This window comes from Lissotriton helveticus, chromosome 6, assembly GCF_964261635.1.
Source record: "Lissotriton helveticus chromosome 6, aLisHel1.1, whole genome shotgun sequence".
In the NCBI taxonomy this organism is placed as follows: domain Eukaryota; kingdom Metazoa; phylum Chordata; class Amphibia; order Caudata; family Salamandridae; genus Lissotriton; species Lissotriton helveticus.
In genome coordinates this window covers 1,895,431,628-1,895,455,445 of record NC_136067.1, presented here as the reverse complement: position 1 = coordinate 1,895,455,445, position 23,818 = coordinate 1,895,431,628, and the positions used below count along the sequence as shown (strand labels likewise).

General features: G+C 50.3%; 1 protein-coding gene across 3 annotated transcripts in view; it reads left to right on the top strand.

Annotated features, from left to right (window-relative positions):
- WDR26 (WD repeat domain 26) overlaps window positions 1-23,818 on the top strand; it is a 716,351-nt gene that overhangs the window by 473,666 nt on the left and 218,867 nt on the right. For all 3 annotated transcript variants that reach the window (XM_078649852.1, XM_078649853.1, XM_078649851.1), the window contains one exon: window positions 4,241-4,381. In XM_078649852.1, coding sequence (XP_078505978.1) covers window positions 4,241-4,381 — 141 coding nt within the window. The remainder of the gene's footprint in view (window positions 1-4,240; window positions 4,382-23,818) is intronic.

Sequence of the window (23,818 nt, the reverse complement as noted above, 5' to 3'; positions counted from 1 at the left end):
GTCGAAGATCTACTACTTTTATTGCCAATAATTAAATTGATCTGTAACACCCCAGTTCAGGGTCCTGTTTAAATTTAGACTGAAATAGTTGTTGTTTGGTGTTAAAATGGCAATGTTTGTGTCCTATTCCTCAGTTTTTTGCCTTGACTGTTTTTGTTCACCTTTGAACTCTGTGGCTTTTACCTTTGCAATATACATAAAGAGGGACGAGGGCTTGTTTTGATGTAGGTCCAGCATACATGCCCATATGTCTAGAAATGAGTCAAAAAGTATGTGGTTCTTATGGAGTTGATTAAGAGGGTCAAAGGGGAACAGGGTTCCAGGTAGGAGAAAGAAGAAAGCAAAGGGGGAGCTCCAATAAGGAGCAAGGGCCCTCACACACCCTGAGAGGTGTCAAGTTAATCATAGGGCAGCTCCTCGTCAGGCCGCAGCAGCAAAGCTCGACGGACCCCGCAGGGGGGGCTCTTTGCTGGAGGTCTTCTATGTTAGCCAGGAGGCCCTGGACAATGAGGTAGTGGGGCAAGTATGTAGTGAGTAGAGTGGGTGTCAAACGTGAGTTAAAAACCGCTATGAGTGTCCTAAGAACCTTTGTTAGCTGGGCACTGATGCTATGGTTAAAAGCTGACTCAGAGTCGTGGCTGGCAAGGGAAATTAAACATGCTGCAGCCCTGTGTGTGGGGTGAGAAGTGAAAGTGGGTCAATAGCTCGACATGTTTCATGCCTTAATTCTCCTAACGGATGAACTGCATTTCATCAGGACCGGGGGGGGAACAAGAATCCTAATCTACTCTGACGTGTTCGAGACTGTCAAAAAGAGTGTCCTAAGGAGTACCGTCCGTATGTCATGGATGCAACAGTCATCCAGAGAAGGGAGAAAGGGGTGCATTAAAATCTTCCTTCTGGCAAAATCCTTAAAGGGAATGAGGATGTCCTCAGCCTGGACGTCCAGATTCACTGCAGCATTGGCGAGTGTGAATCTCTGCAAGGTATGGATTCCTACTCGTGGGACCTACCCACGTCCGGACCCCTGGGAAGATGTGATAAAAAGTGGCACCCAAGGCTTGTAAGTTAAATATCACAAGTGGACTGCAGCACCGGTTGTGCTGTCCACTACAGTGACCATGTAAACATGACTGCAGACCTGCCACTGGCTGTGCAAGCTTCAACTGCAAATTCGACCAGTCAAAATAACCCCTTTTGACCAGACTAAACCTTTCTTTTAGATTTTTAAGTCATCCCTAAGTATGCAAGATTTGACTATAAGGCAGGAGGCATGTTTTTTAAAAGGATATGTAAAGGTTTCCTAAAGTGAAAAGGCAATAAAACCAATTTTCGCTTGTAGCAGGGTTGGCCATTCATTAGGAAAGCATTGAGATGCAATAATACTTTTAATAAATGTTATCTGCCTAGGAACAAATTACGTATTTGGACTTTTTAAATATTTTCTAAAAGACCAGTTTACTGGGTGAAAATGAATTTATAATAAATATTTTGGAAAGATTACTTTTAAAGTTCCTTTTGCGCTGCTTGAAGTCCCTGCAAGCTAAATCTGCATTTTGTTATCCTACTTCTGCAGGCAGTAGTTAGTATTTCAGTAGGTGAGGATGAGGTGTGAATTTTCCCCTTGCATTGGGACAAAAGGCCTTTGGTGTAGAGAGGTGGTGTTATGCCCCAGTCAGATGGCCTCTGTGCTGAACCCAAGGACTTGATTAACTACAAAGAGGCCTACCTTGTCACATGCAGATGAGCCAACACTGCACCCTTCTTTTGTCCCACAGCCAAACCGGCCTCTATCATAGTGGGTCTCTTGTTAACATCAGTGTAGATCCTGCTAGAGTGTCAAGAGCTGTTTGACAGTTCGGCATGATTTACATATAACTTTTGGGGTACATTTCAAAGAAGGGAAAACCCTACCAACATGTTTGATTGTATCACTGTCTGGGTTGCTAAAAGCTCAGCTTTTTTCTGCCAGGCTTCTATCTCTGACTTTGTTGGGGGTACATGGAGTGTTAGATGTGGGGTACTCTGGTATTACTATAGTACACTCCCCACACACACACGCCCAGCCCTTGGAGCCCAAATTTTGTTATGCCATGTTTAAAGTGCCCAAAGTGGGTGGGGCTAGTCACAGGATCATTTACCCCATTCTTTAGGGCATACACAGGGGTCATTCCCACCCACTTGCTTGTTCCAGGAATAAATGTGACATCTTCAGGCATTCTCTGCAGAACACCACTGGACCTGGGGAAGATCAGAAGAGTTCTAACCCTGCTGACAGACTCGAGAAGAGTTTAAATGACTGGAATTGCACTCCCTCATGTACCCAGGACAAAGAAATGGACCCTAAGGGTCATGTGGCTGACACTTTAAAGCTACAGGAATACAATAAGCTACAGGAGGCGTAAGGGGAGAGGGAGAACCGGAGCAGGTTGGAGACTCACCGTATTTCACCTATGGTGGACCGGGTTTTAAGAATGGAAGGAAAGAATTAAACCAGGTGACTCCCTCCTCCTCACAGGAAGAAGGAAGTCCCGGGAGGTTGAACAATGAATGGCGATCCAGGAAGAGCCTGGAAGAGGAGGGTCAGACCTCACGTAAAAAGAGGGATTCGGAGGAAGGCGAGGCTGTGTGGAAGAACCCGGAAGACGCGGAGCAGCGGACGAGGTCGGAGAACAGGAACCCTGGTGACGAACCGCCGAAGGACCGGGAGAGCTTAAGAACCCCGCGGGAGAGGAAGAGATTAGCGAAGAAACTGAGAACTGGTGTTGGATGCCCCCAGAGGTTGCCTTGAAGCCGCCGCAATGTGAGAGAGTTGCGGCAGACGCGGTGAGGGTTAAGGCCAGGGAGGAAGAAAGTGAGGGGTGAGATGAAGAAGGGGCCAAGGAGATATCACCCTGAGACTGGGCCACAATGAACACTGAACACAGCCCCGCATGTCATTTGAAGTATTCCTCCATTCGTGTTGGTAATGGGTACATACTGCATTAGGAGGAATAAGCCCCACTTGTTAATCGCTGCACGTACACTTTACTTTATTCACGCTGTGCGGTATAAGGAAACCGCCGCCTTGCATGTCTTTTTGATTGCTCAAGCACTTTCTTTTAATGTGTGCACGCTGTGACCTATGAGGAAATAGACTCTCCTATGATACATTTCCTGCTTGGTTCAGTTTCTTATTGTTACTTGTCTTTCTATTCGGGTTAAGGCTATTCTTGAGAGGAACTACATGGAACCCTGAAAAAGGATAGAAAATCACATACCTATTTCTTGACTGGCGCAGGTCTTGTTTTTTTGGTACTTCTTTTCATCTACCTCCATTTCGGGTGTGGTGATGGCAATTCAGATTTAAAAGGAGAGACATTACACTTACCGCTGCTTTCTTCTCTTTTGAGAAATTCCGGGGGTATGACATCCTGACCGCATTGAGCAAACATTCCTAGAAAGAAGAAAAGAGTGACGAGAGACCACCACAAGGAGAGTCCTTACCCTTCAGGATTGGATGGACTTTGTGACATTACAAGGCTATTCAATACAATTTTGCCAAAATTGAGCAACATTTTAAGCCTCTTAGATTCTGTTTCCGCCCATCACTCCGACAAGACCTTTTCGTACAACTACCCAGCGGATCAATGACAACTGGACCTGAACTGAACCCTAGTGTTGGCCTCTGCCTTCCACTCTGAGTCTTTAAGTGCCTCTAATGAGTTCCTGGGGGGCTTTAGAAGTCTACTTCGGTGGTTGAATGGGACTTGAAGAACTAAGTCAGAAGGTAAAATCTTTCACCTGGATTAACCTGGTTAGTGTATTTGACCTGCGCCCTCTCTTGGTCAGCATCAAATTGCACATAGCACTTGTTCTACCACAACCATTGGCTATCATTAGCACTTAATGTTTCTTGGTGCTAGTCCTGTTTAGAACTTTAAAAATGTATATCTCCAGTTCCCCTTATTGGATTTTTGTGATTTTGAGGTCAGCTTGTTTATTACATTATACTCTATTTTTGTATTTTGTTTTTGGATATTTGTTTTTCATTTCAATTTTATTCTGTTTTAGTACTGGTAAATACTTCACACATTCCCCTAAGTAAAGCCTGTCTGCTCTTTGCCAAAGCTACCAGTTTAATTTAGCGACTTTAAAGGTCTACTCTGGCTAAGATTGATTATTACTTAAGTTTGGTACGAGTATTGCTATACTAACAAATGAGTTACCTTTTAAGAATTCTGTAAGTTTCTCTTTTCAGGATACACACCAGTTGAAGCTGTTAAAGACCCTTGAAGGCCATGCTTATGGCGTTTCTTACCTTGCGTGGAGCCCAGATGACAATTATCTTGTTGCATGTGGACCAGATGACTGCTCTGAACTCTGGCTCTGGAATGTACAAGTAGGTAACACTCTGCCCTGTAGAAAGTTTGGGAATTCTGGTGTTATCCAGACTGCATGCACCAAGTTCTTAAGTAAATCTCTGACATGCTATGAAAGCAGGATTACTGCTTAAATGAGAGAACAGTGAGGTAGAGAGATTCTGTCTGCTTGGACCAATTGTGACTCTTCCCTCTTGTTGAAGAAAATAAGCTAAACGCAGTTTTTGTGGGTGGTATGATCAGGAAGGCAAGTACTTATCTGTTACGCCAGTTCTCCTTAAACGTTGTCTTCATTAAATTCTTAATCAATATTTCTACATGTGCTCTGCTAAGAGAATTCTCAACTGAAAATTAAGTCTCTTTATGCAGGGAAGGGGAGCAGAGTGATGTAGGTTAGCGAGGGAGATGGAAGAGTGTAAAATCATGAAAAGGTGCAAGGGCTCAGATTTATAAGTGAAGCCCTAGCAGGACATGCATTAAACTGTTTCTCAGAGTCTGTATCCAGATCCTCCCTCACATCTTGTTCCTGTACTGTCAGAAATAGGTCCCTAAATACGTTCCTCTGTCACAAAGAACTACTCCTGTTTGAAGATGATCGCAATGTGATGGGAAGAGTTACAGTAAAAGCCAAGAAAATGTATAGGACTCCGAATCAGGGATCCAAATAATTGGGAAGGAGGGTTTCAGGGAGTAGAGGGAAATGTGTGGTGAGGAGGCAGTGAAACATGAAGAGGGTAAAGAAAATGGAGGACTGGATCAGTGTCACTTCTCTCTTCTGTGCAGCTCCTCTACTAAGCAGCTGCCCCCTGAGTGTGCTCTGACCCTTCTGGGTCGGGTGTTCGAGGCCCTCTTCCAACCGCAGGCTCCTGCCTACGCCTCATCCCTTTTGGTCCAGTGGGACAGCATTTTGCTCTTCTGCTTTCTGCTGCTTCTGTCTTTTCTTTGCTCTTTTTCTTTCCTTTCTCTTTTCTCCTACTCCTTGTGCCTTATTTCTCTTCTTGCCCTTTTCATTTTTTTTCCTTTTGCCACTTTACTCTTGTTGCCGCTTATTCTTGCCCTCAAATGCTTTCCTGTTTTCCTGCTGCTGCTGACCCCCGCAGCCCCACCCCCCCAGCATGCCCTTTTTCCCGCTTCCTGCTTCCCAGCTGAATAGGCTTCCCCCTCACACTACTTAATAGCGGCCGCACAGCTGGTGTGCCGAAGATGCGCCAAAGGCAAGCCCGTCCGTGCCCAGCGCCAGGGACCCTGGTCCTCCAATCTGCCACCCCTATGACACCAGCATCCTCCACGATCTCAACCCCGTACGCAACAACTGCCAGCTCTTGATGCCAATCAACAGCCACAGCCTGCTCTCCTGCCTTCACTGCCGCCTCAACTTCACCCACCTCCGTACCTCACCCAACCTATTGACCCTCACCGCACCCAAGCCTTTCAGGTGCATACTCCTCAACATAGATCCTTCCACAAACACACCGCAGAGATCTGGGACCTCCTCGCTGTCGTCTCACCCGACATCGCCTTCCTGACAAAAAGCTGAACAAACTCCAGCTCAGCGCCAGATATTGCCACTGCCATCCCCGACAGCTACAAGATCATCCGCAAGAACAGTCCCATCAGCCAGGAGGAGACATCGCTATTGTCCACAAAAGCTCCCTCTGTCTGACCACCCACTCAGACAAACCAACGACCAACATGGAACACCTCCACTTCCACTTCCAGATCCAGACAAACACCAAAACCGCCCTTGGCAGCATCCTCATCTACAGACCACCCGGTCCCCGCGCCTCTTTCAGCCACGCCATCGTCTACCTTATCACACCCCAGGCCCTCGCATCCATGGACTACCCCTACTCAGAGACCTCAACTTCCACCTGGGCAACCAAAACAATCCCAACAGCTCCTCCTTCCTTGAGAACATCACCAATGTAGGACTTAAACAGCTAGTTACCTTTCCACACACACACACACACACAGCAGGACACACACTCGACCCAGTCTTCCTCACAGGAAACAGCATCTCCTACAGCCGCACCACCGAATTCCTCTGCACTGACCAGCACTGCAGCCACTTCTTTCAACAAACCCACTGCACACCAGCATTCCCACCGTTTACCACGTAGAAGCTGTAACAGAGTCACAGAAGATCAACTCACCACCTTCCTCCACGACTCATCACCTCCGACATCCTCAGACTTCAACACCACAGCACGCAAGCTCTACCAACGAATCGCAAACTGTACTGACACCCTTGCCCCGTTCAAGAAAGCCACTGGCAAACACATCTAGAAAGCAAGCTCACCCCTGTGCTTCAAGAGTCCAGACGCACCTGTAGATGGCGCGAAGACCTAGAGGAACAAAAAAACCTGGGAGCCCACGCCGCCTTCAAAGCAACCACCACCTCATCAAAACCACAAGGAAGAAGGCCATCCATGCCAGAATCACCAACAACGCATACAATAGCAAAGAACTCTTCAGCATCATCAAGGAATTCACCAAACTCAACAGTGAGGCCACAGAGTCCCACTTTCCCAATATCTCTGCAACAGACTCTGCCCCTTCTTCTACCACAAGATCAAGACTATTTACGAATACTTTGACATCCAGTGCCACCCTACCGCGCTCCCCCCTGACCAACTTTGCACAGCTGGTCCACACTCACCACGTACGACACCTTAAAGACCATGAACAGCATCCACTCCGGAGCACCTTCGGACCCCTGCCCGCACTGCATCTTCCACAGCCGCCATCACACCCGAGTTATGCCGAACCATCAACTGCTCCCTCAAGACCCTCACCTTTCCTGACAACTGGAGACCTGCAGAAGTAAACCCCCTCCTCTACGGACCCGACAGATCTCAAGAACTTCAGGCCCATCTCCCATCTCCTCTTCCCAGCCAAAATCATTGAAAAACGGTACTAAAGGGGGTGGTGATGGACAGAGCATCTGAATCAATCAAACACTCACACCCAGTCAAAAGATCTGGTTTTAATCCATCACCGTTCTTTAGCCCACTCTGCCACCCCAGTTCAGACAGGCCCAGATCCTTGTACTGGGGTGAATGTATGACATTGTTCTACATTCTGTCCATCAACTGTGTTTTTTGCAATTTTCACCCCGAGTGGGCTGGGTATGCTCAGACGTGAGTCCCAGGCTCTCCACACCACTGGAGTCAAGCTATCCAGGCTGATGAAGGCTGAAGGGACCAAGGGTTGGTCCCTTCAACCCTTGGTCCCCTTCCCACTGGCCCCCCTCCCTCACCTGCTTCCTCTGTGCGCACCTTGGGCATTAAGCTTAGTAACGACCTTTCCATGCATGCCCAAATCAGCTCTGTTATCTCATCTTGTTTCTTGTCCCTCCGCCTCATTCGGAAAATCTCCCGTTTCTTTTCTACCACTGCCCTTAAAACGATTATCATGGCTCTCATCACCTCCCGTCTCGATTACGGGAACTGCCTTTATGTTGGCATCCCAGCTCTCGAATTACGACGGCTACAGGCAATCCAAAATCAAGCAGCCCGCCTCATTTTCCATCTCCCCAAATTCTCTCACATCACCCCTGTCCTCAAATCCCTTCACTGGCTCCCGGTGCACTTCCGTTCCTTCTTCAAACTAGCCTGTTTAGCCTATCTCACCTACACTCACTCCGCCCCTGCCTTTGTTTCCTTAGTCACCCCCTACAACCCCACTCGCACTCTCCGCTCCTCATCTCATCTTCTTCTCCACGTACCCCGTTTCCGCAAATCTCGAACCGGTGGTACCCGCTTCTCGGTTCTGGCCCCCCAGTTTTGGAACAGCCTTCCGTTGTCCATTCGGTCCATCCCCCTCTATCCTTCTTTCCGTAAAGCTTTAAAAACTTTTCTTTTTTCCCAGGCCTTCCCGGTTTAGCCCCCTGGTAGCACTGTAGAATCCGACTCCTTCCCCCCCCCCCCCCCCCCCCCCCCAGCGCCAGGAAGCCGCTTGGCCGCAGTGCGCTTTAACAAGCATCTTTTCATTCATTCATAGCCAGAAACCGGTCCTTAGATGCTTGATTTCGGTCTGGGAAAGACATGGCTTGGTAGTTCGGACTGGACTGTTCCCATGAGGCACAGGGTCAGAGCTGATTTGCATATAGCCAGTGTCTAACCCAGGGTGGTGTGGAGTGCAAAAAAACGATGGATTTAGGCCCAGATCCATTGTACTGGGGTGAATGTATGACATTGTTCTACATTCTGTCCATCAACTGTGTTTTTTGCAAAATCATTGAAAAAGCCATCAACGCCCAGCTCGCTGACTTAATCAAAACCAACCATGCCCTGGTCATCTCCCAATCCGGATTCCAAAGCAATCATAGCACCGAGACCAGTGACCCTTGACCCGGTCACTCCACTACCGCACGACCCCCGTGTGCCCGGATTCTGCTGCCGCTGCCTGCTTGGCCCTCTTGCTGCCGCCTCTCCTTAGGGCCCCTGCTTTCCAGGCTTGCCCTTGCTCTCCAGGCTTGCCCACTCTTGCCCTCGCTCTCCAGGCTTGCCCTCCCTCCCCCCCCGCTCCGCTTTCCTGCTCCTTCCAACCCCCCCTCTGCTCCCCGCCGCTGCTCTCCTGCGGCCCTGCCCCCTTCTCCTGTCTCCCGCTCCCCATTCGCCGCCCCGCTCCCGCCTCCCAGCTGCTCCTCCCACCCACTTCGCCATAAATGGCGGGGACCACGCGTACGCCGATTGCGTGCCAAAGGCAAGCCCGTTTACGCCTGTCCACGCCTGGACCGCGCCCAGCGCCAGAACCCCTGGACCCCGCCGGAGCCAGCCCACCCGACTGAGCTACGACGCCGCCACCCTCCACGCACTCAACACCGGCCGACATCCAGCCTGCTACCAAGCCACCCGGAAACGCACCCACGGAGCCTTCACCTGCCACGCCTGCTACTTCACCTGCACTCGGTCCTGCACCGCGCCAGCCAAAACAGCCACCAACAACCACCTCAAGTGCATCCTGCTCAACACCCGCTCCATCCACAGGCACGCCGTCGAACTATGGGACCTCCTGGACAAAACGGCACCAGACGTCGCCTTCTTCAGGGAAACCTGGATGAACGCCTGCTCAGCCCCCGACATCACCATTGCCATCCCGGACGGCAACAAGATCATCCGGAGGGACCGCGTCAACCAGACCAGAGGAGGCATCGCCATCGCCCACTGAAACACTATCCGCATCAAGACCAACACCGACGACACCCTCGCCACCGCAGAGCACCTGCACTACCAGATTCACACCGACCCCAAGACCACCCTCAGAGGAACCCTCATCTACAGACCCCCGGGACCACGCTCACACTTCAGCGAGGCCATCGCAGACTTCATCAGCCCGCTTGCCCTCGCCTCCCCCGACTACATCCTCCTAGGAGACCTCAACTTCCACCTGGAGAACGACCAGGACAACAACACCACCGCCCTACTAGACAACCTCGCCAACCTCGGATTCAAGCAACTGGTCAACACCCCAACCCATTACGCCGGCCACACGCTCGACCCCGTCTTCTCCTCCAGCAACCACATCTCCTTCAGCCACACCACCGAGCTCCACTGGACCGACCACGGCTGCGTACACTTCAACTTCAGGAAAACAACGACCCACCACCGCCCTCAACAAACCCTTTGAAGATGCTGGAGCAATATCACCACCGACCGACTCACCACCTCCTTGAGCCTAAACCCTCCCACCAACACCACGGACCCGAACGAAGGAGCCCGCAACCTCACACAGTGGATCACCGACTGCGCCGACACCCTTAATCCACTGAAAAACCCTCCCAGCAACCTCAACAGCAAGAAAGCCACGTGGTTCACCAACGATCTCAAAGACTCCAAGAAATCCTGCCGTGACCTCGAGAAAGCCTGGCGCCACAACCAGTCAACGGATAACATGACAGCCCTCAAGAACGCCACCCGCAAACACCACCAGCTGATCCGCACCACCAAAAGGTCATCCTTCAGAGACCGACAGGACAACAACAACACCAACAACAGCAAGGAACTCTTCAACGTCGTGAAAGAGCTCTCCAACCCCAACGCCAGCAACGACGACATCACGCCTTCTCAAGACCTCTGCAACTCTCTGGCCACCGTTTTTCACCGTAAGATCGTCGACATACACGACTGCTTCGGCGCTCAGAACTCGTACCCCACCACCGAACCTACACCTCCCACCACCACCCTGTGCGCCTGGACTCAGGTCAGCACGGAAGATACCACCCACACGATGAACACCATCCACTCGGGCTCCCCAGCCGATACCTGCCCACACCACATCTTCAACAAAGCCGACTCCATCATCGCACCCAAACTTCGGGACATCATCAACAACTCCTTCATATCCGCCACCTTGCCGGAGAGCTGGAAGCACGCAGAGATCAGCGCCCTCCTGAAGAAACCCACCGCAGACCCCTCAGACATCAAGAACCTCCGCCCCATCTCGCTCCTCCCCTTCCCTGCAAAAGTCATCGAGAAAACCGTCAACAAACAGCTGACAGCCTTCCTAGAGAGGAACGCCTCCCTCGACCCATCGCAGTCCGGATTCCGAACGAACCACAGCACCGAGACCGCCCTCATCGCGGCCACCGACGACATCCGAACCCTGCTGGGCAACGGAGAAACCGCTGCCCTCATCCTGCTCGACCTTTCGGCTGCGTTCGACACGGTCTGCCACGGCACCCCGACAATCCGCCACGCCGGCATCCAAGGAAAGGCCCTGGAATGGATCACCTCCTTCCTCTCCGACAGAACCCAAAGAGTCAGTCTCCCGCCCTTCCTCGCAGAAGCCACCAAGATCATCTGCCGCGTACCTCAAGGCTCCTCGCTCAGCCCCACCCTCTTCAACGTCTACATGAGCCCCCTCGCAGCCATCGCACGCAAGCACAACCTCAACATCATCTCCTACGCCGACGATACCCAACTGATCCTCTCCCTCACCAACGACCCCACCTCCGCCAGAGCCAGCTTCCAGGACGGAATGAAAGACATCGCAGACTGGATGAAGCTCAGCCGCCTGAAACTGAACTCAGACAAGACGGAAATCTTCATCCTCGGCCCGTCCATCTCCGCCTGGGACGACTCCTGGTGGCCCCCTGCTCTGGGCCTCCCACCCAAGCCCACGGACCACGCATGCAACCTGGGCTTCATCCTTAACTCCTCCCTCACGATGGCCAGGCAAGTTAACGCCGTTACCTCCTCCTGCTTCAACACACTCCGCATGCTCCGTAAGATCTTTCGCTGGATCCCCACTGGAACCAGGAAAACGGTCACCCAGGCCCTCGTCACCAGCCTTCTGGACTACGGGAACGCCCTCTACGCTGGGACCACCGCCAAACTACAGAAAAGACTCCAGTGCATCCAGAACGCCTCAGCACGACTCATCTTGGACATCCCCCGACACAGCCACAACTCCGCCCCCCTGAGGGACCTGCACTGGCTCCCCATCAGCAAGAGGATCACGTTCAGACTCCTCACCCACGCACACAAGGCTCTCCACAACTTGGGCCCCGAATACCTCAACAACCGCCTCACGTTCTACACGCCAACCCGCCAGCTCTGCTCCGCCAGCCTCGCCCTTGCCACCGTCCCACGGATCCGCAGAACCACCACCGGAGGAAGATCCTTCACCTACCTGGCGGCCAAGACCTGGAACACCCTCCCCACCCACCTACGACTCACCCAGGACCATCTCTCCTTCAGGAAGCAACTCAAGACCTGGCTTTTCGAGCAGAAGCAGCCCCCACCCCCCCTCCTCTCCCCCCGATACCCCCCATCCCCCAACCTCCCCGCCCCCCAGGAACCTTGAGACCCTAGCGGGTGAGTAGCGCGCTTTACAAATACTCTTGATTGATTGATTGATTGATCGAGACCGCCCTCCTCGCCGCCACAGACTACATCGCTCCTTCTTTGACCAGGGCGAAACTACAGCCCTCGTCTTACTGGACCTCTTGGCGGCTTTTGACAGTCTCCCACCGCACCCTAGCTACAAGACTACACAACCCTGGTATCTGAGACAAGGCCCTCAACTGCGTCTGCTCCTCCCTCACTGGCAGAACACTACAGGTTAGACTCCCACTGTACGTCTCGAAACTGACAGAGATCACTGCGGAGTACCCCAGCCTCCTCCCTCAGCCCCATCCTCTTCAATGTGTACATGGCAGCCATCGCCCGGAACCACGGGCTATGTCTCCTATGCCGACGACACCCACCTTATCCTCTGCATCTCCAAAGAACCCACTATCGCCAGGAATAACTTCCACGAAGGAATGTAAGCCATTGCTTCCTGGAGGAAGGATCGCTGCCTGAAGCTCAACTCGAACAAGACAGAAGTCCTCGTCATGGGAGCCTCCCCCACTGCTTGGAACGACTCTTGGTGGCTCTCTGCTCTAGGTAGTCCCCTTAGCCCCACAAACCACACATGAAACCTCTGCATCATACTGGACTCCTTGCCCACAATTTGCTGCCAGATAAACAGTCTCCCCAGTCTGCTTCAACACTCTCCGCCTGCTTCGAAAGACCTTCAGATGGGTCCTCACCGAATCCAGGAAGACAGTCACCCATGCCCTCATCAGCAGTAGACTCTAGTACGGCAATGCACTACGCCGGCGTCACCCAGAAACTCCTTGGAAGACTCCAGAATGACGCAGCAAGACCAATTCTTAACACCCCCTGTTGCAGCAATATCACAGAACTCCTCCACGAAAAACACCATTGTCAGCAAGAAACCGCTCTAGAAGTGAAATGCAGAGGAGAACATCCGAAATTCATAGGCTTGTTTCTACTGGGCTTTGTCCACGTGGTCTGAGAATGGGCACTAGCGAGGTGGTGTTAGGAGAATCCCCATTCAGACTTGAAGGGATGGGGGGGGGGGGGGGGGGGGACTTTTTTTAACTTTTGCCTCAGGTGCCACAAGGTTTGCAATCTGTGCCTACCTAAAGATCACCAGACGGAAGTCTGCCGAGCATCCACCAAACCCTTAAGGTTAGTGCGAAATAATGGGGGGCGCATTACATCATAGAATAATCAAAGCAGTCCCCTTAAGGGAATCTCCAGTAAGTTCTTGAGAAAATCATCAGGTGGTGTCACGGAGGGAGATCAGAGGTCAGATGTTGAGAAACTGCCATATCCAGAACCATAAGAAGGACAAACGCAAGAATGTACACAAAGGAGTAAAAATTCAAGAGACCCACCCAAACAAGACCAAGATTGGAGTGGCACGGAGCCAGAACTTTTGGGGTCGAAACATCAGAAAATCACCTCCAAACTGAAACGAAAGGTAGTTGAAGGGTGCGTCTAGGCAAACGAACCTCCTCAACCTTGCCAACCTGACTCAGCCTCCAAAAGGCGAATAGGACTGGGTTTAGGACAACAAAAGCTGAAGTAGGCCCAATCGACTCCAAAAAGGATGGTGTAGGTGAAGGTGGGGGAGGAAAACGCTCATTGTGTTTCTTGCCCTGAACAGTGCCCTCAGGGCAGCAATGGGTGGGCTGACACTGGGAGTTCAAATATACTACTCTAACTCCAGTCCTAGATTATTTGAGGAAAGAGCAACTTTCCCCTAAATAGTCCAGGGGGGTTATTTACTATTCTAACTCCAGTCCTGGAATATTTGGAGAAAGTTAAACATTTCCCAACTATCTTTAGGAAGAGCTGAAAAGTAGTAATTTTGAATTGGAGAAACCTCTGCCCTGAGTGCTCAACTCAGGCCCAAGAACTAAGAATACCAGGAAAAATGGTGTAGGCTTGAATCCAAGATAGCTGCCCCAATCCAATCCAGACGTAAAATGATTTAAAATGCCTTAAAGACCTGCTAGAGGAACAGAAAAGGACAGACTAGAATAGCTTGAGCTGCCTTGAACACCTAACCCCCAAGAGGAGGAATAGGAGTAGTTCTATGAGACAGAGGAACATTTTTAGGGGCCGATTGTAGACAGTACAGGAACAAAATGTATGGGAGGATCTCGAAGCAGACTCCACAGAGAAGCAGTTTAATGCCAGTTTTTCCTTGTACAACTCATTGATCAAGAGGGCAGCACACAACAAACAGAACCATGCTTTCTATTCAAAACTACTGCCAGCCCAAAGGAAAATGCTACTCTTTCCCATACTTCCCAGCATTGTTGATAAAGGAAAAGAATCTTCTCTGTGGTCCAGCATACTCAAGCCTGAAACACAAATGGTAGAAAATAAGCTTAAACCCTCCAATTAAGACCCTGTGTACAGCACAACTGCAGACTCTATAGAGTTGACAGCCAGGAATAGATCAAACGCCCTTTATTCCACAGTACCACCACCAGACAAAGAGCAAATAAATCAATATTGTGTGCAGGAAGAAGAGTTGTGCGTCCACACAATGGAATAAGGCAAATGTTTACTTTGGCCATTATGGGCACCAACAGTGGAAGGAAATGGGGAAACAGATGCTGCACCTCCCAGATCAGTGTACGAAAAGGGCCATAGGAGTCTTACAGGGAAATAAAACCGTATCCAAAACATGCATCAAAACTGCATTGGGCACTCCTTAGTGCAAGCAGACAGCACTGTATGACCACCGGACTGAAGTCATGCCTGATGAGCTTTGACGTTAATACAGGAGGTATAAGCCTTCATAATTAACATGCCCTTCATTTGGGAAAGCCTATTTGGGTCCCCCATGGATGAGTCCCTTCAACATTATGGAGCGCAAAAACATGGGCCATTGCAATTCAGGGGAACCTTTTAAAAGTGGTACAAAACCCAACAGGAAACTGAAAGATAGGAGATCTTTGTGATACCCTGGCATGGGTACATACAATATACCCCATCATGCCTTAGGCATCTGGCACAACATAGCAGTGCCAGCATACAAAAGGCAACCCTTTCAAGCGAGGACACGTCAGGCCTCCAGATGGGTGGCATTAGCCTCAAATTGACTTTTCACTACAGGACCTGACACACATGTAAGGACCAAAATAGGAGGGTTTCCATCAAGAGTGCAGAGAAAACATCTTGGGCGAGTGGGTTCCAGAGATGCTTTAATGCCTGGGTGGGCAAAGTGGTCTCTGGCCCAGCGTCCTGGCCTTTCAGGGTGGCCCCTGATAGATCTGGCTCTGTTCTCCACACCGTCCTACCCTGATGACCTTGATGTATTTTTAAACACTGAATGTTTTAAATCGCATTTTCATTTAATTTATTTTTTAGTATAGGTACCCTGTGGGAGTTTGTTACAGACATTTTATAGCGAAGGGTTTTAGATCAAAACAGGACCTCACATATTAGAAATGGCAGTGGTTTGCAGGGTTTATCTGAAATAATATTAGTAAGCTACTGATATATTGCAATATTGAAAAGACAAATCTGTTGCAGAATATTCGAAGGAAACTCATTTTGAATTTGGACGAGAGTGCCTCTGCAGTGTCTGTGACCTGCCAAAGATGGCATGAAAAAGCTGACATTGGATCATAAATTCAGAGCTGTTCTGATCAGGGGCCCCCAAAATGTTTGTCCCAGGGCCCCAAAGTCTTAAGATGTCTGTGGTGGGTTATAAACATTATACTATACACACAAGAAATATCTCAGGTTTGTGGTAAACTAGCAATTCAAAGTACTACTTTTTGGGTTCAAGTTTACTTCAAGGATTTCCACGAAATGCCCTGCGGTTATGGCAGTTCACCTCACAAGGCAGGGGATACTTGTCTTCTCCTATGTATTTTATTTATTTATTTCGCATACTTTTAGAGCGCAGACCTGTCACCCAGAGGGCATCCTGGCGCTTTGATCAGAGAACCCACCGCACAAGACCAGAGCAGACGCGCAGCCATTACTTGGGAAAGAGATGAGTTTTTAAGGCTTTCCTGAATGGAAGATAGTCCTTGCAGCTCCTGAGAGTGAGTGGGAGAGAATTCCACAATTTAGCTGCCGCCACTCTAAATGAGCGGCCGCCCATCCTCACTCTTTGAAACCTAGGCACCACCAGAAGGTGAGCCGATGACGACCGCAGAAGCCGTGGGGCAGAATACCATGCAAACATGTTTTGTAGTGGAATGGGGCCTAAGAGGTGAACCGCTCTAAATACCAAACAGGCCGCTTTGAATTGGACCCGTAGTTCTACCGGGAGCCAGTGCAGGTCACGAAGCGCAAGAGTAGAAGAGCTGGATCTGGGTCGTGAAAGGGCCAGTTTAGCAGCCATATTCTGCACCCTCTGCAGTTTCCCAATCAGATTTTTTGGGGCCCCCAAAAGGAGGCCATTGCAGTAATCCAGCCGACTTAAAATAGTCCCACGGACTACCTCCGGCCTGGATCGAGCAGGAAGCAGAGGCAAAACTCTGCGGAGCATACGGAGCAGCATCATACATGTTCCCGTGGTTTTATTAACATGTAGGTCAAGTTGTAAGTTAGGGCCGAACATGACCCCTAAATTACGGGCTGACTCCGATGCCGACACCGGTTCGGAAAAAGTGCTGGGCCAGAAGTCGGTAGGTAAAGCCCGCGGGATCCGGTCAGTGGAGCAGTGGAGCACCTCCGTCTTCGAGCTATTAAATTGCAAAGAATTTGCTTGAAGCCAATCCGCTGTAGCTGCCATGCAGCGATGGAAGGTGTTCAGCGAGATTGCATTGCTTCCTTCCAAGGAAAACACCAGCTGAGTGTCATCGGCATAATTAAATGCCGAGACCCCAAAAGATTTTATTAGCTGGACAAGCGGACGGAGGTACAGGTTAAACAATAGCGGGCTGATGGCCGAGCCCTGTGGCACCCCCTGTCCGATTTTCCTTGGCTCCGAGCTAAAAGGCGGAAGTGACACCAGCTGTTGCCTGCCCTCGAGGTATGACATCAGCCAGTCTCTGGCCCCCTCGCAAATCCCGCACTCTTCCAGCCTCTGAACCAGGGTCCGATGGCAGACCGTGTCGAACGCGGCCGACATGTCGAGCAGCACCAAAAAGGCTGCCCGACCACTGTCGACACGCGAACGCAGGTTATCCAACACGGTCACAAGTGCAGTCTCCGTCCCGTGACCAGGTCGGAAGCCAAACTGGGCCTCATCGAACCACCCAATATGTTCCAGGTAGCCGGAGAGAGAGCGAGTTACCCATTTCTCCAAGATCTTGATTGGAAAGGGAAGCAAGGAGATCGGCCTGTAGTTGGAAAGGACAGCTGGATCCAGGGTTGGCTTTTTTAGCAGAGGCGACACCACTGCTAGTTTCCAGCAGCCCGGGACAGAAGCCGATTCCAGAGATTGGCGACAGATTGAAAACAGAGGCGGGAACAGTTCTTCCTGAAAAGTTTTCCAAAATTTGGGGGGCAGTGGATCGAGCGGAGATCCAGATGACACCGAACAAGCCGTTTTACAAAATTCTTCAAAGGACGGGAGAGGGAAGGAGTCCAACCGCGGTGGTTTGGGTGAGATGATCAAATCGCCCGCCCCAAAGGCCGCAGCGGCCGGCTGGGGTCGACTGGGTGAACAACCCGGAGCTCCCACGCCGGCTGGCTGGGGTCGACTGGGCTGCCCCACCGGAGCTCCCACACCGACTGGCTGGGGTCGACTGGGTAAGCTGCCCGGAGCTCCCAGATCGGCGACACTTGTGCTCCAATGGGGTCGACTGGGCTGCTCCACCGGAGCTCCCTCGCCAACTGGCTGGGGTCGACTGGGTGAGCTGCCCGGAGCTCCCAGATCGGCGACACTAGTGCTCCATTGGGGTCGACTGGGCTGCTCCACCGGAGCTCCCTCGCCAGCTGGCTGGGGTCGACTGGGTGAGCTGGCCGGAGCTCCCAAATCAGAGACACTAGTGCCTCTCTGGGGTCGACTGGGCTGCTCCACCGGAGCTTCCACGCCAACTGGCTGGGGTCGACTGGGTGAGTTACCCGGAGCTCCCAGATCAGAGACAACAGTGCTTGTCAGGGGTCGACTGGGCTGCTCGCCCGGAGCTCCCATATCCGTCGGTTGGGGTCGACTGGGTGAGCTGGCCGGAGCTCCCCGAACAGAGACAGCAGTGCTTGTCTGGGGTCGACTGGACTGCTCGCCCGGAGCTCATGTAGACAACTAGATGGCGAAGGCGAACTCCAGGCAGAGCGTATTGAAAATAGTACACACTCTGCAAAGACTGGGTTTCATCATGGATATGAAGAAATCACCATCACCTGAGAAACCTATAATTTTCTAGTAGGCGCCCCTAAAGTAAAAAAAAAAAGTTCACTAAAAGAGCAAGGTTGCCAATTTCAGAAGGGTCATTCTCAGTCAATGAGAACAAGAATAAAGATACTGGGTATGATGGCCTCTTATATACCTCTAATACCCTTCTGCACAATACACATGAGACCAATTCAAAAATGCCCCCAAAACCTATGGTCATACACAACGGGGAACTGGGAAGATCTAGTGCAGGCGTTTCACAAAAAAAAGCTAGTGAGCTACCGGTAGCTCTCCGCCTATCTGTAAGCAGCTCTCCTGTGTGCAGCCTAGCCTACTACTATAGAAGGTTTCGCTTGGTTGAATTAATTATGTATATCACAATTAAAAAGCACGCATTCAAGACGAAAATTTGTATGTTCAGAATTCATAAGATGTTTGAAGAAAAATTGTTAAAGTTCCAAAATGTCTTTATAGCTGTTGCTTGAGTGATAGATCATGTGGCGTTGGGGAGACGTTGGGGAGACTTATTGCTCATATTACCTTGGTGCCAGGGGCATTGCAGCTACCTATTTACAGGCATTTCGAATTGATTGTTTTTTTTACTTTACTGCTGGCTACCCTGCCAAATGAGCTGATGTGATTACTACTAACTATCTTGGATAGGGATAGGATGGTCACTATTACATCACTAATATTTGTAACTCTGGATCCTCTTCATTGAACATAAGTAGCTCTTACTGCCAAAACGTTTGGAGCCCTTTTTTTAAATACTTTTTATTGATATTTTGTCAGTACATCATGGCCAAAGGGACCCATTGCATGCATCCAGTTAGAAAATGTTACACAATTGTACTGAGATTTCAATACATCAACAACGGTATAAAAGGAAAAAAAACTATTATAACCAACTCTGGCACAGGTGGTGCACCCCGCCCCATCCCGTTAAGATTGCCTTTCTAGTTCATCAGAGTGGTCAAGTCTGCTAATCAAGGGAGGGTCCGTGACTATGTGGGTGTATTTCCTGCATGATGGAAAGTTCTAGGGATTGTGCGGGGCAGGTTAATACCTCCTGAATTCAGCCCAGTGAGACCAAAACTTATGCTTCTGTGGGCAGCCCCGCGCCCAAAACACTGCTATCTCCATCCCCATTCATTTATCCATGGGGCGTTTCCGCCCTCCCACAGATGGCGGAGAGGTCCCCTTCCAATGCTGGGCTATGTCCCGCTTGGCTAGTGTAAGCCCTCAAAATAAAAGGTGTTGCTTAAATCACCGTTGGTGCTGTGTAGTAGGGACATTTTGTGATCTAGAGCGAGTTGCCAGGATAAGACCTGTTCTAGGCACGAGGTTACCCTCCGCCAGAAGGGCTGAAGTGCTCTGCAACTCCATGCTGTATGCAAGAATGTCGCCTCCTCGTCTCCACTTCTGAGGCAGGTGGGAACGGAATAGCGCCCATATGGCAGAAACGTGACTTCCTGTACTACGCTTTAAGCATATATTTAAACTGGATTAAACTGTACCGTGTAGTGATAGCTGCTCCACGGAGACTTGCCAGGGCCTCGGTCCAGTCATCATCTGTGAGATCTGGAATGTCCACTTCCCATATCATGCTTAATGTGTCTGGTGTGGTATGATTATGTAATGTAATGTACAGGAATTTATATAGCGCAAATCACCAAGCGGTTTCTAAGCGCTTGCTTAGGGAACCCGTCCCGGTATTCCCCTGTGAGATAACCCCGGCAGGGTATCCGCAAGGAGAAAGCCAGGCATCCCACCGCGAGGGGCCGTTGTGGAGATTAAGCAAGCTATTGCCCAGAGTCGCAGAGTGTGAACCCGTGAATCGAGTAGGCACCGGAGCGAGAATTGTCGAGTCGATGGACATTTTAGGACTCAAGACCCCGCCGAGCCGGGAATTGAACCCTGGTCCCACGCTGACGTCTGCTTCCAGGTCTGCCTCCTCTAACCAGTGAGCCACACTTCTCCAGCTGCGTGATTAATGTTTGGAAAATTTGTCTGAAGCGCCTCTCCAGTAGGTCCACCAGGGTCGGGTATGCGGCGTTGGTGCATGCCTGAGCTGAAGATATCTATAAAATTGACTGCGGTGTAGCTGATATTCTGTCTGCAGTTGTTGGAATGACTTAAGCACCGTCCCTTGCATTATGTTGCCCAGCATTGGGATCCCAATAGCGTCCCATGCATGGAATCCTGATAATGTGGCAGTCTGGCGGAGGTAAGTACCGTGCCAGAGGTGGGTTGTTTGTGTAAGTCGCCCTGTTTGGAGACCTTTTATCTAGTGATTGTTACACACTGTGTGCAAAGGGGAAAGGCAGCAGTGGAATATTCAGAATGTGTCAAGAGAAAGAATATTCTAACCTCCCTCTGTTACCATCTCCGCACTGGGTACAGCTCCAACACCCACCGACCACGCACACAACCTTGGGGTCATCCTCGACTCCACCTCTCCATGACTAAGCAGGTCAACGCCGTCTCCTCCTCCTGCTTCAACACCCTCCGCATGATCCGTAGGATCTACAAATGTGTCCCCACCGAAACGAGAAGGACGGTCACCCAGGCCCTCGTCAGCAGCAGGTTGGACTACGGAAACGCACTCTACGCAGGAGCTTCGGCCAAACTACTGAGAGGACTGCAACGCATCCAGAATGCCTCTGCACATCTGATCCTCGACATCCCTCGCCGCAGCCACACACACAAAGCACTCCACAATACCGGACCGGCATACCTCAACAGGCGACTCTGCTTCTACACCCCCACCCGCCAGCTCCGCTCCGTCGACCTCGCCCTCGCCACAGTCCCCCGCATCTAAAGATCGACCTCCGGCAGCAGATCTTTCTCCCACCTCGCCGCCAAGACCTGGAACACTCTCGCCACCCACCTATGGCAGACCCAAGACCTGCTGACCTTCAGAAGACTCCTCAAAACCTGGCTCTTCAAGCAGTAGCAGCACCACCACCCCCAGCGCCTTGAGACCCTCGCGGGTATGTAGTGCGCTCTACAAATGATATGATTGATTGATTGATCTCGACAGAGGCATCCCACACAGGTTGGGGAACATGCACAAGGACACCCAACATGAGGGGACAATAGATGCAATCAAACATATAAATGTGTTAGAACTCAAAACCGTATTTCTCGCTGAAAGTATTTCATATGCATATCAGGGGAAGGACTATGCAGATATAAACAAGACAGCACAACGTTTTACATCAACAATCCCAGAGGTACAAGATCTTATGGCCTATCTAATCTAGTACAGGAGATTTGGAAGTAGGCCATACAAAGGAACTGTGGTTCCTGGACTCTAATTCTAATTATTGGAGTAGTTTACTCATGCTGTCATCAGGCAACAATCCTTTTGTCCCCCAAAGTGAATAAACGAAGTGCTCCTCTGTAGCACTTGACTGTCAGTGGTAATGATGCAGAGCAGTTCAAGGCTTTCTTAAAGCGGTGGTTAGGTTTGGCACTCACAACAGTTTCAAACAGTAATACCACTTTACAATATCCAGTCATAGTTTTACTTTTTTTTTTATTTTAAAGAATAGTAGTTTCATTTTCAAAATACAATTTTGCACTGGAAGTAATAATGAAGAAAACTAGAACTCTTTCTACTTCTAGCCACAATTACCCCAAATGTTATACCACTTACACAGTAAGCTCTGTTTGTAGTTCGTGTGGCTTTAGATACATATGCTCGACATTCTCCTATCTAGTGATGGATGCATGTGCTTGCGAGTTGTTTTTCTTTGGATTTGTTTTTGAGTCGCAAGGTCTGTTGTGACTCCACCCGTAGTCCACAGTGCAGAAGGGAATAGGCTAAACCATTTTCCCCCTTCTTCTGCCTTTGGGGTAGTATGCTTGAATGCCAGCGCTGACCTTTATTCAATGGGAAAACTTTGGATGGCCCACAGGTGCCATCCATCAAAACTTTTGATTTCAGCAATGACGCATCTGGATCTCAACAAGATGACTTACATTCTAGTGGTGTTGAGGCAGCTCCTTCAAGGAATCTGATCATATTGGAAAAATGACTGTGGGGCAGTGAGGGCCTTGGGGGTGGGGTTAGTGCGGAGAGATTCCCCCAAGTGCAACGCCAAGTTCCCCTGGCAGGAGCGCTTCAAATGTCTCTTGAGCTTGTCCCCTGTGCAGGAGGCTACCTTTTTGGTGTGCATAACTATTTGATGTAAAAAAAACATGTGGCCGTGCTGGACATACCATAACATTTAGCACCAATACTGGTCTGAGACACATTGCTCCGGCTGGGGGAACCTGCTTGGCCCTAAAGGAGAGGAGGTGGGCTTCATGGCGGAAGGGCAGATTATCCCAGAGGTGTTGTCTGCCTCAGTCTTGGAGATGGAGCTTGAGGAAGAAGAGTTCCCGGCGGGTCAGAACACAGGTCTCAGAACAAAAAACATATATCCAGGGCTCTGTTTCAGTTCCTGCATCCAAGAGTTAGCCCAAAGGCTTTGAGCTTGGTAGCGCTCCCAAGTCTGGCATTCAGCCTGAGCCTAGGCTAAAGAGGGACAGACCTTCAGATCTTTACCCCACCTGGGGTGTTGAGCAGTGCCATCCATCAAAGCACGCTCAACCCAGAGAACCCAAAAACCTGATCTCTGAGCCAGAATCGACTTTGAATAGTTGCCCAGACCCACCCTCTGATCTGCTCTGAACGAACTCTAGACTAAGATGTCTAACTCAAGCGAGGTACCCTTTATTATGCAGCTCCCTGAGCTATGTAATGTCATTCAGAAGGTCGTTTTCCGTTCCTCTACTGACCCCCTTGCATAACAACCTACAATGTCCCAGGTCCCCGAAAAGAAAGAGCTCACTTTTGAGGGGCAGCTCACCAAGGAGCCACAAACCTTTTCTCCCACCAGATAGAAATGGTTGGGAGAGGGCCACTAATCTACCACTGCCATCCCCTCTGCACCTTCGCACACCCCATTGCCCCATTCCTATTCACATTCAGGGCACACTGACTCACAACAGGGCAGGGAAAACTATTATGATTTTAACGTATCATGTGGTTATACAGACTGCTGCTCAGCACCACAATGCCAAACTGCATGGGGTGCAACGCCAGAACAACTGTTTAGTGGAGACTGCAAGATGGAAAGTCTCTAGTACCTTCCTGTACCCCGCAGCTTGCTCAGAATTGCAGGATAACTTCAGAGACCCAGTCAAGACTAGAGTCTTAAACCCCCAGGGTTAAAAGCTGCCTGTTAAGACCAAGTGTATACCAGGAAGCCAGTTCCCACCTGACTCACTAGTGGCCTATATAGTTGAGTAAAGAGCCTCAGCCCAGGCAAAGGGGTTGGGCCTCTTCCAGACAAGGA